This window comes from Pipra filicauda, unplaced genomic scaffold (assembly GCF_003945595.2).
Source record: "Pipra filicauda isolate LSUMZ 115617 unplaced genomic scaffold, ASM394559v2 scaffold436_size1054928_pilon, whole genome shotgun sequence".
Lineage (NCBI taxonomy): Eukaryota > Metazoa > Chordata > Aves > Passeriformes > Pipridae > Pipra > Pipra filicauda.
This window is the reverse complement of record NW_024104572.1, coordinates 416,659-431,108: the sequence shown is the minus strand read 5'-3', so window position 1 is coordinate 431,108 and position 14,450 is coordinate 416,659. Positions and strand designations below refer to the sequence as shown.

General features: G+C 46.8%; 1 protein-coding gene across 5 annotated transcripts in view; it reads right to left on the bottom strand.

Moving 5' to 3' along the window:
- Nucleotides 1–13,989, bottom strand: part of PRDM15 (PR/SET domain 15) — a 37,294-nt gene extending 23,305 nt beyond the window's left edge. For 4 of the 5 annotated variants that reach the window (XM_027741991.2, XM_027741994.2, XM_027741993.2 and 1 more), the window contains exons 1-5: nucleotides 13,930–13,989; nucleotides 9,606–9,651; nucleotides 6,335–6,428; nucleotides 2,148–2,301; nucleotides 1,095–1,347 (exon numbers count right to left, since the gene is read on the bottom strand). In XM_027741991.2, coding sequence (XP_027597792.1) covers nucleotides 1,095–1,347; nucleotides 2,148–2,301; nucleotides 6,335–6,428; nucleotides 9,606–9,642 — 538 coding nt within the window. In that variant the 5' untranslated portion in view covers nucleotides 9,643–9,651; nucleotides 13,930–13,989. Of the gene's footprint in view, nucleotides 1–1,094; nucleotides 1,348–2,147; nucleotides 2,302–6,334; nucleotides 6,429–9,605; nucleotides 9,652–13,224; nucleotides 13,322–13,929 lie in introns of those variants that run through there. The other variant, XM_027741992.2, reaches the window with a different exon arrangement.
- Between the last annotated feature and the right edge of the window lie 461 nt (nucleotides 13,990–14,450).

Here is a 14,450-nt window from a genome sequence, read left to right as displayed (position 1 = left end):
TTCATCTTCTTTACTTTCCAGACCTTTTGATTCTCTTGCTCTGTGCTGAGAGCAGTAACCATAGTCGTGGTGGTTTGAAACAACCACAAAGTCAAAAAGTTTTACTCTGTAGCAGGCCTGCAAATAACATTCTCATGTAAAATTTTAACCAGGACATTCTTATACCTGAATCTCATGCAATGTGCCTTTAATATTTTGGAGTATACAGTGAAAGTGCTGAACAGAAAGAGTAGGACATATTTAAGCAATATTTTTAAATGCCCATATCCATGCAATAATACATGAACAGGTTAAACTAAAGAGGAAAAAGATGAAACCTCTCAATACCAACCAAAAACATCTCATAATTCAGAAACCTGTTAACTGCAATAACTCAGCTGTAGCACTTGAGATTCTGCTTATGATCAAGATTCAACCATAAAGCTGATGGCAATGGCCTCTCCCCAAGCATTTGTCACCCCAAATTATACTCAGCATAGCAGTAATACCATTCAGGGAACACTCCCAACTCCAGAGCAGGAGGAAAACACCCTTGCAAATAAAGGGGCAGAGGAACAACAGACTTCTGGCAATTCTAATTCAGATTCTAAAAATCCGCTGCCTTTCTTTCCAATGCACAAACAGCCATGTGGATCTTATTCTAGTGGGTCCCATGTCTTAAGACAAATGTAGTTATTTCAGAACTGTGTAACAGTTTTGTGCAAAACCAAAACGCTTTCACTGCAACTGAAGGGGAATGGCTTCCTTAGAAAATCTGCACATATGTTTAGACTTCACTGATACTCGAGTTCCTTTGCCCTTTTACCCAGAAAAACAGAAATGCAACCACCAATTCTTTAGTTAAGAACTATTTATCCAGTTTGTTCACTCCGAAGAGGCTCAGTCACCAACTAGGCCGTCTGTTTTCAAAAACTTGGCTGCACCATGGTGAAGAATCTGTGCTTTCTTCTTGCAGGGCACCCCTGTACGCAGGTTAACCTGACTCAGGGGGCAGAGCCTACTGGATAAACAGCCCTGTCAACTACAACAGCAAGGGACTGTCAGTCCCTGTCAGCACTGGGCCCTTAGGAAGGAAGAAAGGCCCCCACACATACCATTGGCAACACTAGGGACCTGCTTCAGCACTGGCTTTTCCATTTTTTTGGCGTAAAAAGCTGCATACCACACTCGCAGCTCAGTCCCTGGCGGGATATCCTGGCAGGTGGTGAAGTAAATGTCATTGTCATGCTGGAAGGCAGTTAAGTTTTGGTGCTCATACTCGGTGGCCGGTCGCACCATCATCATCCAGTTGCAATCGTCCTCGTTTGTGGTGTCAAAATACACCAGGGGCCCATCCTTCTGGAACACCTACCAAGAAAAACATGTGCATGTAATAAAAACCCCGATAAATAACACGAAGTCAAGGAAGATTTTTATTTCCTGCTTTTGCAATGGCTTCTTTTCAGTGTACAGCAGAGAGACAAGGCAAGCCTCAACACTGGCACGAGGCGTGTTTCATTTATCAGTCGCACCTTCAGATGGGTAAGTCTGAGACAGACTACCAGGAGCAGGACGGGAACAAACTGACTTCCTATCCTAAGAGTTCTTGCTACAGCCACCAGTTTCTCAAAAAACGGCTGGATATAGGAGGATGGAGTGAAATACGCTGCAAAACACCCCTCAGCCCAAGTCATACTCCTAAGGCTTTACTTCTGACTTAGGTATCAGTGAAAACTAAGACCGAATTCCATTTTTAGCGCAGCATTTTTCCTGCCAAAACTTGTCAAGGGAGGAATAAAACAAATGCAAGGCAGAAGAAAAAACCCAACTTATTCTACATGTTCCATAAAGCTAAACAATCCAATTGAAGGGTCTCATTAACTGCCATAGCTGTTGTCCCTCTTGTATCATCACATGTAGAAGGTGAAAGACAACCAGTTTTGCTGACTATACCTCTTATAACACTTCAAACACAGAATGATCCACTAGTTTGCTTCTTCTGTACTTTGCCCAGAGATTGTTTCTTTAACTCATCCATTACAGAGCACACCTAAAAGATGTTCCAAATAATCCCCCTACGTACACTTTTTTCCATAGTTTTAGATGGCATAGATCCATCACAGGTAAAACTGACGGTTTGTTCTCGCTTCTCATGTGCTGTGTCTCACCTTCAGGGGAAAAACTGATTCTTTTTCCACCTTGAGAACTCTCTTGCACTCAAATGGGCCAAACTGGGTGCGTTTCACCAGCTGGGTCAGAGCAAACACTCCTTCAGTCCCATCTTCCAGTTGTCTTATCTCCAAATTAGAAGGCAGAGATGACCTAAAAATTGAAGAGAGTCTTAAGAAAAAAATAATTACCCATGGGACAACACTGCAGGAACCGATGAAAGAAAGAAGTCAACATGTATTCCTCCAAATTCTGGTAACAGCAAAGTTTTCTGATCAACACACCCTAAGTTCTGTGAGGGTTTATAAATGGAGGAAAACAACTACCAGCAGTGGAGGAGGGACAAATCAGTGATTACCTGAGAAAGCTCAGTCTGTGTAAGTCCAGGAGCCTACCTGGACTGGCTGCACCTGAGAATCCCAACAGAGTAGTCCAATACCATACTGAGACTACTCTCAATTGTCTTGGAAAGACCACGGGCATCAGGGGAGATGTCTGATGACTCTCCCCTCAAGAGACCCCAACCTGCAGTGCTGCATCCATCAGGAAAGATGTGGACCTGTTGGAGTGGGTCCAGAGGAGGCCTCAAGGATGATCAGAGGGCTGGAGCAGCTCTGCTGTGAGGAAAGGCTGAGGGAGCTGGGGTTGTTCAGTCTGGAGAAGAGAAGGCTCCAGGGAGATCTCATTGTGGCCTTTCAGTGGGCTTATAAAAAACAGAAAGAGTGACTTTTTGCACAGGTGGATGGTGACAGGACAAGGGGCAATGGTTTTAAACTAAATGAGGAGAGATTTAGATTAGATATTGGGAAGAAATTCTTTACTTCGAGAGTAGTGATGCACTGGAACAGGTTGCCCAGAGAATCTATGGATTCCCCATCCATGGAGGTGTTCAAGGACAGGCTGGATGGGGCTTTGAGCCACCTGGTCTGGGGAATGGCATCCCTGACCATGGCAAGGGAACTGGATGAGCTTTGAAGTCCCTTCCAGCCCAAACCATTCTATGATGGTGACCGAAGAAAGACAAATGTTGCACTCATCTTCAAAAAAGGATTATATTCCAAAGGGTTGATTGGCCTCACTTCAGCCCCTGGGAAAACCATGGAACAAGACCTTTTGGGAGGCATTTATGGGCACATGAGGAGAAGGTGGCTGGAAAGAGTCCCCACGGAATGAATAAGGGCAACTCATGTCTGACAAACTGTTTGTTTTCCAGGACAAAATGACTGGCTTTGTGGATGAGGGAAGAGCAACAGATGCCATGTCCCTTCAGCTTAAGGGAAATTACATTTTTTTAGGCTTTCAACAATCTTCTCTGTATCCAAGTTGGAATGTTGTGGTCTTGGATGGGTACACAACTACTAGAGGACATAACTCATTGGGTGGTCAAGCTTAGAGGGTCATGATCAGTGGAGGCCATAACAACTGGGGCACCACAGAGAGCTGTGCTGGGAACCTGTATTGTTAAACAATCCTTAACAACCTAGAAGGGACAAGGGAGTGCACTCTCATCCAGTGCAGATGACACTAACTGGGGGGCACAGTCCATACATCGGAGGGCAGGACTATCCAGAGGGACCTGGGGAGCCTGGATACACTGGCATGAACCACGTAAAATTCCAGGGACAAATGCAAAGTCCTGCACCTGGGAAGGAAGAACCCCAGCCAGCACCATCACCAGGGAGAAAGACCCTGGGGGGTTGGTGGGCAGCGAGGTGGACATGAGGCCATGTCCCAGCAGCAAAGGGGGCCAAACACAGCCTGGATGATTTGGAGGAGCAGCCAACAAATTGAGGCAATTGATTGTTCCCCTCTGCTCTGCACTCATGAGATCCTGATGATTTACTGCCTCCTTTTTTGGGCTCCCAGTAAGGGAAAGACATCAAAAACGGGCAAAAGCAGAAGGGACAATATGCATAAAAATGAGTGGTTGAGCATGGATGTTAGTTCTGACTGGAATATCCTGAGGCCTCTTCCCAAATGAATTATCCTACACATTTTTGGTTATGATCATGCTTACTTTAAAAAATAAACTATATCCCTCCCCAAATTAACACTTTATAGACTTATGCAGATCAAAAGCCCTGGAAGTTTCCCATCTGCTTTGTAGAGCCCTTATTACAAACACTGATACACTGATCACAAGTGCTTATGTGCAATGAAGATTGTTACTACACAGAATACATAGAGAACATCTTCCCAAAAAAATCATATGACTGGAACCACCGTATTGGTTTTACAGACCCCAAATGCAACTCTGTCTTTTCAGGTCTGTGCTAACAGATGGAAAAGCTAAAAATAATCAGACAAACTACTGACTACAAAAGTTGACACTGGCAGAACTGCTTTAGTGTCTAGATGAAGAGAAATACAAGAAGATAATAGTGATAAGCAAATAAATTGAAAAAAATGTTTTCAGTTTTAAACATAGAATAAGCAATGTTAGAGACAGTGAAGCTCAGGAGATGTTTCTCAACACTTCTTTTATAATCTTTATGGTTTATTCATTTCATCTCTTCATTAGGACAGAGGAAACAACAATTGTGGTTAAACAACTAGACTGGTTTTTAAGAGAGTCATATCCACATTGTGGTTAAACTTGCCCTCAATCTCAGACAACTCACTCTCTCAGCTACTGTTCCCAGATGTAAAATAAAGGTTGCCCTTACATTTCTTCTTTCCTTTTCTTATCTTACCTGATTTCGGCTGTAAACTCTTCAGGAAAATAAACACATTTTTCTGTTATACAGTCAGTTTTAAATTCTGCTTTCAAATCTACTGTCCAGCAGCCCAAACTTCCACTAGGGAAAACTTGGCATTTGCATGTCAAAAAAAAAAAAAGACTGAAAACCAGTGCAAGCACCACATTTGCAAACACTCACAGTTGGAAATTCTGGACGCTGTGGTAATTTTCCACCATACTTATAGTAAGAGCATTAAATTGCAAGGAAAAAGAAAATAGATAAAAGGTTAAGAAACAACAGTCATTCAATCTGTGTAGTGCAGGCTGGAACTTACTGCACTGCCCAGATTCTGTGTGTAAGAAAAGCACCTCCATTCCCAGTTTCTGTTGTTCCTATTTTGAAATTACCCCCAAAGACAAAGCACCTCTAGTGTCAGGGCTGTTAACAGATAACATCTGCTGCAGCAGATCATCCATGGCAGGTTTTTCCAGGCACAGGAAGGTGCTGCCTGGCAGGAGCTGCCAGGGCAGTTCCTTTTCCAGGAAGGCCCAGAAAACCAGTGACAGCTCCTGCACAAGTGCTGCCAGTGTACAGGGTGGGACACCAGAAGCATCCTGCCCCACGTGGCACATCCAGCACATCCAGTATTTGTTACAAAACGATCCTGGGAATACACACTACGGCCTACATAGCCAGCAGGTGCCAGACTTGCTGCCCACATGCCCATGTTTTCTGCCTGTGACTCCCCCAAGGAAAAATATAGAAGCCTTGAGCACATTATATAATCCATTTGAACTCCATTTGAACTCTCTTCCCCTTTTGGATTTGTACTACATCTTCACAATAGCTGATTCCTTTCCTGAGCCTTACATTTTACGTCTTAATATGAATTTTGCTGACAACGCCTGATTGTCTTTCTCTTTAAAAATCACTACTCAGTGTTGTTTGCTCCCAACTAGATTTAGTCTGTTTGTTTCTTTTGGCAAACATGAGCGTTTCTGCTGGGCTGTCACAGATTTTCTGACAGAACTATTACCCCTAATCATTCCTAAAGACCCACAATAATGAGAACAACTTGTTTTGCTTTTAAGCGGAGGAATGATGGGAGTTCATACCAAGCAGGAGGATACAGCATGAATGAGAAATCCTCACACACTTCTCTGAAACTAATACAGTGCATCTGAGGAGGGGAAAAAGTGGCAGGTACTCCACCAAGACAGCAGTCATCACCCCATCTGGCACTACCTGACTTTTTGCCAGAAACCTCTGCGGAGAAACCAGATCCTGATGAGCAGCACGTTATTTTTTTGGCTTCAGTTCAGTACAGCACTTAAGTGCGTGCATCAATTTTTCTATTTAATCAAGGCCATGTGCTTCCCATAAATTTCTGCAGCCCACTGGGACTTCGCTTTCCAGCTGTCAGCGACACCCATTAGCCAGCAGATATGTTTTAAAGGACTAACAGGGGTGTTGGGTTAGGCAGGACTAATTCAAACATTCCTTACCTTGCCCTGCTCAAGACAAAGGAGTCTTTGACTGTCACCACTGGGCCCAGCTCAGGACACTCTGAATCATGGTACTGCCCACAGTCCTCACACCCTGCAAGGAAGCAGAGAGAAAAGGTTGATAAAACACTTTTGTGAGACAGCTGCCGCCTTCTTCCAAGCCAAACCTGGCACCAGGCAAAATACATACATAGAGAGGCAGATGTTTATTTGTATTGCTTAAAAGAACATGAATAATTGAACATCGAGTTGATAGCTGGCACCTGCATAGGTGTGATAACATACTGTGATCAGTGCTATCAGAAGACAATTGTTTAAATTCTCTCTCAGAGGGAAAATAATTGCCTTACATCCACAGTAAATATTCTGCTTAAAGATGGCATTATTCTTCAGATAAAGTGCTGTAACATGTAGCAGATAAAGAAAACCACATTACTACCTTCCCCAGAACCTGGTTTTTTAGAAACAGCTTGGCTAATGTGGTGTTTTCAGTGACAGGAGGCATAAATCAGTACCAGAACTGGCACAGACCTCAGCACAAGCACGTTTTGGGAGCCCAGCTCTGCCCAGAGCCATGCCTGGCCCACACACACTTCTCACCCACAGAGCAGGGAGACAGACCTCTAAGATACCTTCTGGTGCCTTTCCAAACAAGTCATCTGGCTGCACAATACACTTAGTTCACTGTCAGTTTACCTAAATTAACTTTTAGTTTAAGTGGCTGTAAATTACCCAGAACTGAGTGGTTCCTAAGAAACCATTTTCAGACCACGATAATTTGAGGCTTTCTAAAATAAGCTAACTTAACAGGATTCCAAATGCATATACACTGCTTCGCTGTGAAAAAATAGCTGCCAAACTGCCCTGCCTGGTCAGCTGCTGACACAGCTTCAGAGGAGATCATCACACAGGGGTTATATTCCTGTAGTGCCATTTCCATCTGAGCTCCACACTTACAAGAGCAAGTCAGGTAACCACAGTAAGGATGCAAAGAGAAGGATCACTACACCTTGTTTGGGAAGAGACATGACAAAAGCCATGTCATTCCAAGGTATGTTCCCTCTGGTAAAGCTACTCTGAACTCCTAACTGGAAACTTCTGCCCCCCAGGTATTTTTCCCAGTGAATAAAAGGACTTCTTCTAAACCAGGGGATCCCAAACTGCAATACACAGCTCCACATTGTTTCTTCTTCTGGCAACAAAAACAGTTTGCAGTGAAAATTCACGTATATTTGACAAACAGCAGTACTGACTGATGCAACCCCCAAGCCTGGCTGCTGCCTCCTGTTTGTGCTAACTTCTGGTGAACTGAGGAATGAGACAACCAGCTCTTCCCATCAGTTTATTTTTCAGCTGAATTAATTTCCCAGTCTGGCTTGCTGTACAGCACCAGACAGTTGTGTCAGAGCAAAGAATCCGTGGGGAAGTTCCATCCACGCAGCACCAGCATCTAAACTCAGCCTACAGCTGTCCTGTTTACTGTCCCACCATCCCCACTCCTTTAGGTGAGCCTGTAGCTCACACTGTGCCTAATATTCCTGAAATAACCTGGGCTAAATACAGATTTCCCAAAGCAGAGAGGAGCCACAGAGGAATGTGTAAACCAGACTGCTGAAAAAAAACTGGATTATCCCCCACAAAGGGCTGTCATAACCAACGAGGACAGGAAGGAATAGCCAGAGCAGCAGCTTCTCACACAGGCTTTGCTGTCAAAGGAAACTTTGTGTTTTTCTTTTCTCCTGATTGCATCAAGGCACTCCTCATTTCTGCAAAGATAAGCCACTGTATGGGTTCAGACTGCACTGTCCATAACTACATGCAGGAATAAACCACACATTCCTCTCTTCTGCAGAGGAATGACCAGATCCAGGGGAATATGACACTGGCATTGTGTGGCATGTCTCAATATCCAGGGGATACCTTACAGCAACCAAGAGATTACAGCCACAGGAGAAACACAAAAATTAGCATGGGAATAAGCATAAAATACCTCCAGGGGGGACTGTATTCACAGACTTCTATAAAAAAATATTCCAAAACTCTCTTGTCTATGAAATATGTACTCAGGGTTGTTAATTCTGGGAATGCACAGTATCATTTGTAACAACTCGCTTTTTCAGAACATAAGCAGTCCCCACATCCCATGGGAAAAACTAATTACGGAGAGCACAAGAAAACTCGAGACATTCAAAGACCACGGACTTCACTGGAAAGAGGAAAATCGTGTGTGTGACTTTCTATCTGTGCAATTAAGGAATGGCATCACATTTCCATTCTTGTTGCTATCCACCAGAATCTTTCTATGGGAAGACAAGGTAACTTCACTACTGGTATCTGCAACTCAATAAAAATGCCAGCAGTCAACACCATTTTTGAAGGAATCTGTGGTGGAAGGGAAAAGTGGAACTTCCTGATATAGTTGCCATAAGGTTAAAAGTGCACCTGTGGAGCCATCAGGGGTAAAATACTGTGGATCCAGAAACCAAGGACACATTCTGGTCTGCCCTGATCGGATCCACAATATCGGGGCCCTCTCTGCTCACACAAGTAGGTGAGTGGACTCTGCATCTCTTAATTTTTTTCCACGGTGACACCAGATCCTGCACGTCCAGGCTGGTGACAAAGGCAAGGCTGCAGGGCTAATGTGCCACTGGGAAACGAGCTACTGGCCAAGCTCCACCAAGGATGGGACACTGCCCACCACACTCCCTGGCACACCACTGCTGCAGCCTTCCCTCACTCACCACGATCCCACAGTCCAGATCCCAGGCCACATGGGGTTACACAGAGGGCAGAAACGTGAAGCACAGGCAGTGAATGCCACGAGTGAGACTTGTCAGAGCAGTTGGTGCATCTCACACTGGGCTTGTTCTGAAAGAATAATGAGCCTGCCTCCCCCTCCTGTGGAGGTGCAGATCTTCAGGTCAGGCCAGAGGTCACAGTTCCTCACAGACACCTCGGGGTTGCTAAAGCTGCCTGGATAAACAAAGGCTTACACTGGTGTTAGGCCTTCATTCTCACTTACTCCAGCCATGAAAAAGCTGTTCTGCTCACTCACATTCAGAGGTTTCCTTGTGTGTTTGCCAACAGGATCAGAATGTGTATGCTTCAATTACACACCCTCCTCTCTATTCCTCCATAAGCTGTTTGAGCTTCCTTTAATAAAATATTTTTCTAAATAAAATCTTAGTTTGTTTTAGTCTTTAATTTCAAACATTCTGAGTAGACAAGCCACACAACATGAGAGTCGGATCTTTTTCCTGATACTTACAAATAAACATAATCTCATCACTGCCATCTTCGGCCATTTTTTAAACCTGCCAAAATACAAAAGATGAAGTTAGTTCCGAATGACTTTTACTTTCCATATTATGTAAACATCCCTTTGTGAAGTAACGATGCTGACTGACCCAGAGCACACCCAAACACATTAATGTCCCCAAAGGAGTATCAATGGAAAGTTAAAGAAATTAAAGTTGTTAAAACCCCCAGTGACCGCAGAAACAAGGCCCCGTGCAACATTTTCCTGAACAGTAGCTTAAAAAAATTATCTCTGAAAGGCAGATTACTTATTTAATAAACACAATAATCCTAAGAACCTAAAAACTGCAGGTAAAGTCACAGATTTGTTCTAAAGGCTAAGGTATATTGAGGTAATGAACATCAGAAAACCTGGGAAAACAAATCCCATCTCTGACACTGGCCTTCCATGAAATAGTAACTCACCAATTTGCTTTCATGGTTAAATAAGGATAATCTACATTCATTTCATTTTTGTTGACCTGTATTAAAGACTTGCATGAACACTATCTATTGCTCCTCAGTGATTAAATTATGGCAATAAGTCTGATTATTTATGGCTAAGATCACAACAGCAGATAGCTCTCCCTTTTCTAACCATGAAAAGGCTCTCCTCTTCAAACAAGCAATTTTCCCAATAACCCAGTAAGAGGCAAAGCAACAAGAAGATCGTGACCCAAGTTTAAGAGAGATGAGGCTGCAAAAACAGAAAGTATATCGGTCAAGAAGAGAATAGGAAGGAGAAAGAGAGACCCTGTGAGAGGGAGGAGGACAAGAGGAGAGGAAACATGACACACCAAACTAGCAGAGCCCTGTTTGAAAATAGATAAAGCATTTGCTACTACTGCAACAAAAGCCAAGCCAAAGATATGCACAAGAACAGTCATTACTCAGGATCAGGGCAGGAGCAGGACTCCCCATTAGGAGTTTACTCTTGAAGACTGATGCTCCATGTGCTCTGCCTGGCTGGGCTGTGGAAATAGGCCTCAGGTTGGAGCCCAGAGCAGCAGTTACTTCTGCACAGGTACCTCTCAGCACAAGTCCCACACAATCCTTTTCACTGCTTCAGGAAGGATTCCACACTTGTGCCAAGTGTGCTGCTAAAGCCTGGGAGCAATGTCTGATTCCAGCTGCACCCACACCCTGCTCCACCTCCAGCCTCCACCAGAAGCAGCAAACAGGTTCCTTCACCAATCCATAAACAACTCCCAGTTAGCAAAGGGCTCCATCCTCACACAGATATGCACTGGGTAAAAGCCATCACAGCTGATGGGAATACAAAGGGACACCTGGTCACTGTGGCTCTTGGTCATGGCAGGAGGGATCCTGTTACTCAGCTATCTGGGCAACAGCCTAAGGGGAATTTTGGTCATGGAGTATGGGCAGCCTGACTTTCCCACATGGTCTGTCCCAAGCTCTGCCCTGCCCAACTCCACCTGCCAACTGCAGGATCCCTCCTAACACCCACTGCCCTGGGAAGGGGGCAACACTGCCTATCTGTGGCACAAAGCTGGGCCTTTTTTGGCTACAGCTTTTGGGGACTAAGCTCATATAACATAACAAACATTTATACAAAAGCCCAGCGCTGAGCACAACAGCAAATTCAGGAAATTTCCCCAAAAGCTCTTACCCTGAAAGCACAGCAAACAATGTAACACGTATTTAGGGAAATCCAAACTACAATGGTGCAAAACCAGCCACAGAAACTGCATTGTAAGCTGATGTAAAAAATGGGTTTGCTTTTTAACCAAGACTTTATGTGGATGCTTTGCACTATTTCAAGAGGTGTACAAAGGTGTACTATTTTTAGATAGTTGATGTCCTGACAAGACTTTCATCCTAAATATGGCTGAATTAACAAATAACGTCCTCGGTCAATGGTTCAGGGGGGGATGCAGTGCAGCCACACCAGGAATGCTGCTGTGTGACCTGCTCAGCAAAGGCATTCCCCTTCCAGGATGTTCCTGTGTTGCATCCTTGACAAACAGCAGATTGAGGACATGTGTTGTTACAGGAGCAGCAACATCAGTCTTGTTCCAGGGCCCGTCAGATGAGAATAGCAACAAAGGGGCGGAGAAATCACCGTAGCATCAATGTTGTTCAAGGTGATGGGGAGAAAGCATGAAGGTCCCTCAGAGGTCCCTCACGCAGTGGGTAAGGACACCACACCTCAGTTATCACCTGCATTAGCGCAGTTTTCATCTCTGCAGCAAAGATTTTTGTTTTGCACATCGCAGGATGTCACACACCGTTCCCGCGCCCGGCACGACGACCCGCTGGGCTCTGAAACAAACACCCCTATCTGCTTCAAAATTCGGATTTACAGACTCACACTCCTCACCCATGGGCTTCAAAACTCCTCCCAAATCTCACATGTATTTCCCCAAGAGTTTCTGAGATAAATGACACCATGCCACCCGCTCCAGCTGGTAAACAGAGTCACGATGTTCCACGTGGGCTCACATGATGGCACTGAAGACAGGCTTCAGAATTTTACCCTCTTTCTGCTGTTGCTCTGGGCCATGTCTGATTTTTTTTTTTTCTTTTCAAGCATTTGTACCAGAAAAATACTCCATTAAGTCACTCATCCCACTGCCCATAATTCTGCTCTTGTCTTGCAGAGATAATCAAACCTTCTTGGAATTCCAGGTATTTTTTATATGAAACAGAGAGCGATCATTAGCAGTGAATAATCAGGTGAAAAGCTACACGGAAGAAATAAGACCAGGTACAAGGCCTAATTCTGATGGCAGTAAAAGAGCAGAAAACCACATTTTTTTTTCTGCTTGTATAATTAAATGGGTGACTTTGTGCCCGAGAGTAGAGCACACAGCTACATGCAAAAATTCCAGCTGCCACACGGGCCTCCAAACATATTTGGAACTTGAGGGAACCCAAATGAAGACACTGAGGGGCTGCAGCATCACAGGTACCTGCGTGCAGAGCATGACATGTGAGTTACTGTGATGGAACCACTCGTACCATAAAGGATCCAAAAATGTAAGAACTGATGTAAAAACACACTTTCCCCTAATAAACTGCTGAAGGAAGAAATCAGGCTCCAGTGGTAAGCTGAGTAATTCCGACCTTGCAAATGGATTAAAAAAAAATAAGCAAGAATAACTAAAAAATAAATCCAACGCCTAAAAATCTGCGTTTGAACTTAACGACCAACAAGCTAAAATTAAAGTCTGCCTTTCTTCAGTTTTCCATTGGTTTGAGAATGGGCTTCTAGTAAGTGTGAATAAATAATTTGAAAGCACAAGTGGGCGGGTGCTGCAGATGCACGTGTGCGAGAACGCACTTAAAAATGCAGTTTTGCTCATGATGTAGTCAAACTTGTTCATGCTACTGCTCAAAGTAATTGCAGAACATCTGGCAAACTACAGAGAGGCCTTGCATTCCCACAAAATTATGGCCATTCTATCATTTCTTGTCGAGGAGGAGGAGAGGGGGCGATTCCTACACCAGTCGGGGGGGGGACACGGAGTAACACACCGGCTGGGAGAGCCGGCGCCACCTGCCCTTCCCAGCGCTCCCCATCACCATGTGCATGAAGTATACGCAAAGTTTAATGAAAACGAGCGTACTGCAGAAAATTCACGTGTGCGAAGCGCCGCAGTCCGCGGCTTTCCCTCCTTTTGTCTCCTCGGGCTCCCGCCGCACCTTCTCCCACCGGGGCAGGATCAGCATCGCTACACCTGCCTCTTCCTTTTCCTCCCCCGTTCCCTTTGGATCACACATGGAACCTCCCCCCCTGCCCGCCCCCACCCTCCCGATCCATTCCCGAACCCCTGCGGCCAAGCCGAGGCGCTTCCCCGCTCCCGGCCCCGCACCCCCGTGGCCCCGACGGGTCCCTCTCCCTCCGCGGGCCGACCCCCCGCGGACACCCCACCCGCGCCCCGCCGCCCCGGCGGGACCGCGCCGCCTCCACCCCCTCCCGGAGCCCGCCCGGGGCCCGCGATCCGGGAGCGGCTCCGCCGGGTTTTGCCTCGGACCCGCCTCGCCCCCTTCGCTACCGCCCTCCCGGCCGCTGTAACAAAGAACAGGCGGCCTGGAGGAGGCGGCGGCGGCGGAGGAGGACGAGGACGGGGAGGAGGAGGCGGCGGGGCCGCAGCCGCCGCCGCCCCGGGAGCCGCTCGGAGCCGCCGCCGCGCCCGCCCCGGCCCCGCCGCGCGGCGCGGGGGGCGGCGGGAGGAGCCGCGGCGGGGCGGGCGCGGGGGGTCCCGGGCGGGGGGTGCCCCGGGGGAGGGCGCGGGGTGCGGGCGGGAGGAGCGCGGGGGGACCGGCGTTACCTGCCCCGGCAATGGCCAGACCCGGATCGGATCCGCGCTCCGGGTTCCGATCCGCTCCGGAAACCACGCGCCAGCGGAAGGCGGCGGGGCCGGGGCGCGGAGCAGGGCGGGAAGTGTAGTGCGGGGGGCGGCGGCGCCGTCCCCGTCCCTGTGCCTTATCCCTATCCCTGCCCTTATCTCCGTCCCTGTCCATGTCCCTTCCCCGCCCTGGCTCGGGATGCCTCCCCTCCGCCACCCGGAGCCCTTCCCGGGAGAGCACCGCACCCGAGACCCCGCAGCCCTTCCCCGGGAGGCTCCTCCGGCTCCCGTGGCTGCGCTGAGCGTGGCAGAGCACCCGCTTCGCACCGACTGGGTTTCCCTTCTCCTCCTGGGCAGTGCTGGCTGGAGGCGTCCCGGAGCGTTCGAAGGGGATCACAGAGTCAATGACAGGTTGGAAAAGGCCTCTGAAGTCATCGAGTCCAACCTGTGACCGAACGCCACCGTGTCAACTAGACCAGGGCACTGAGTTGACATGTCCAGTC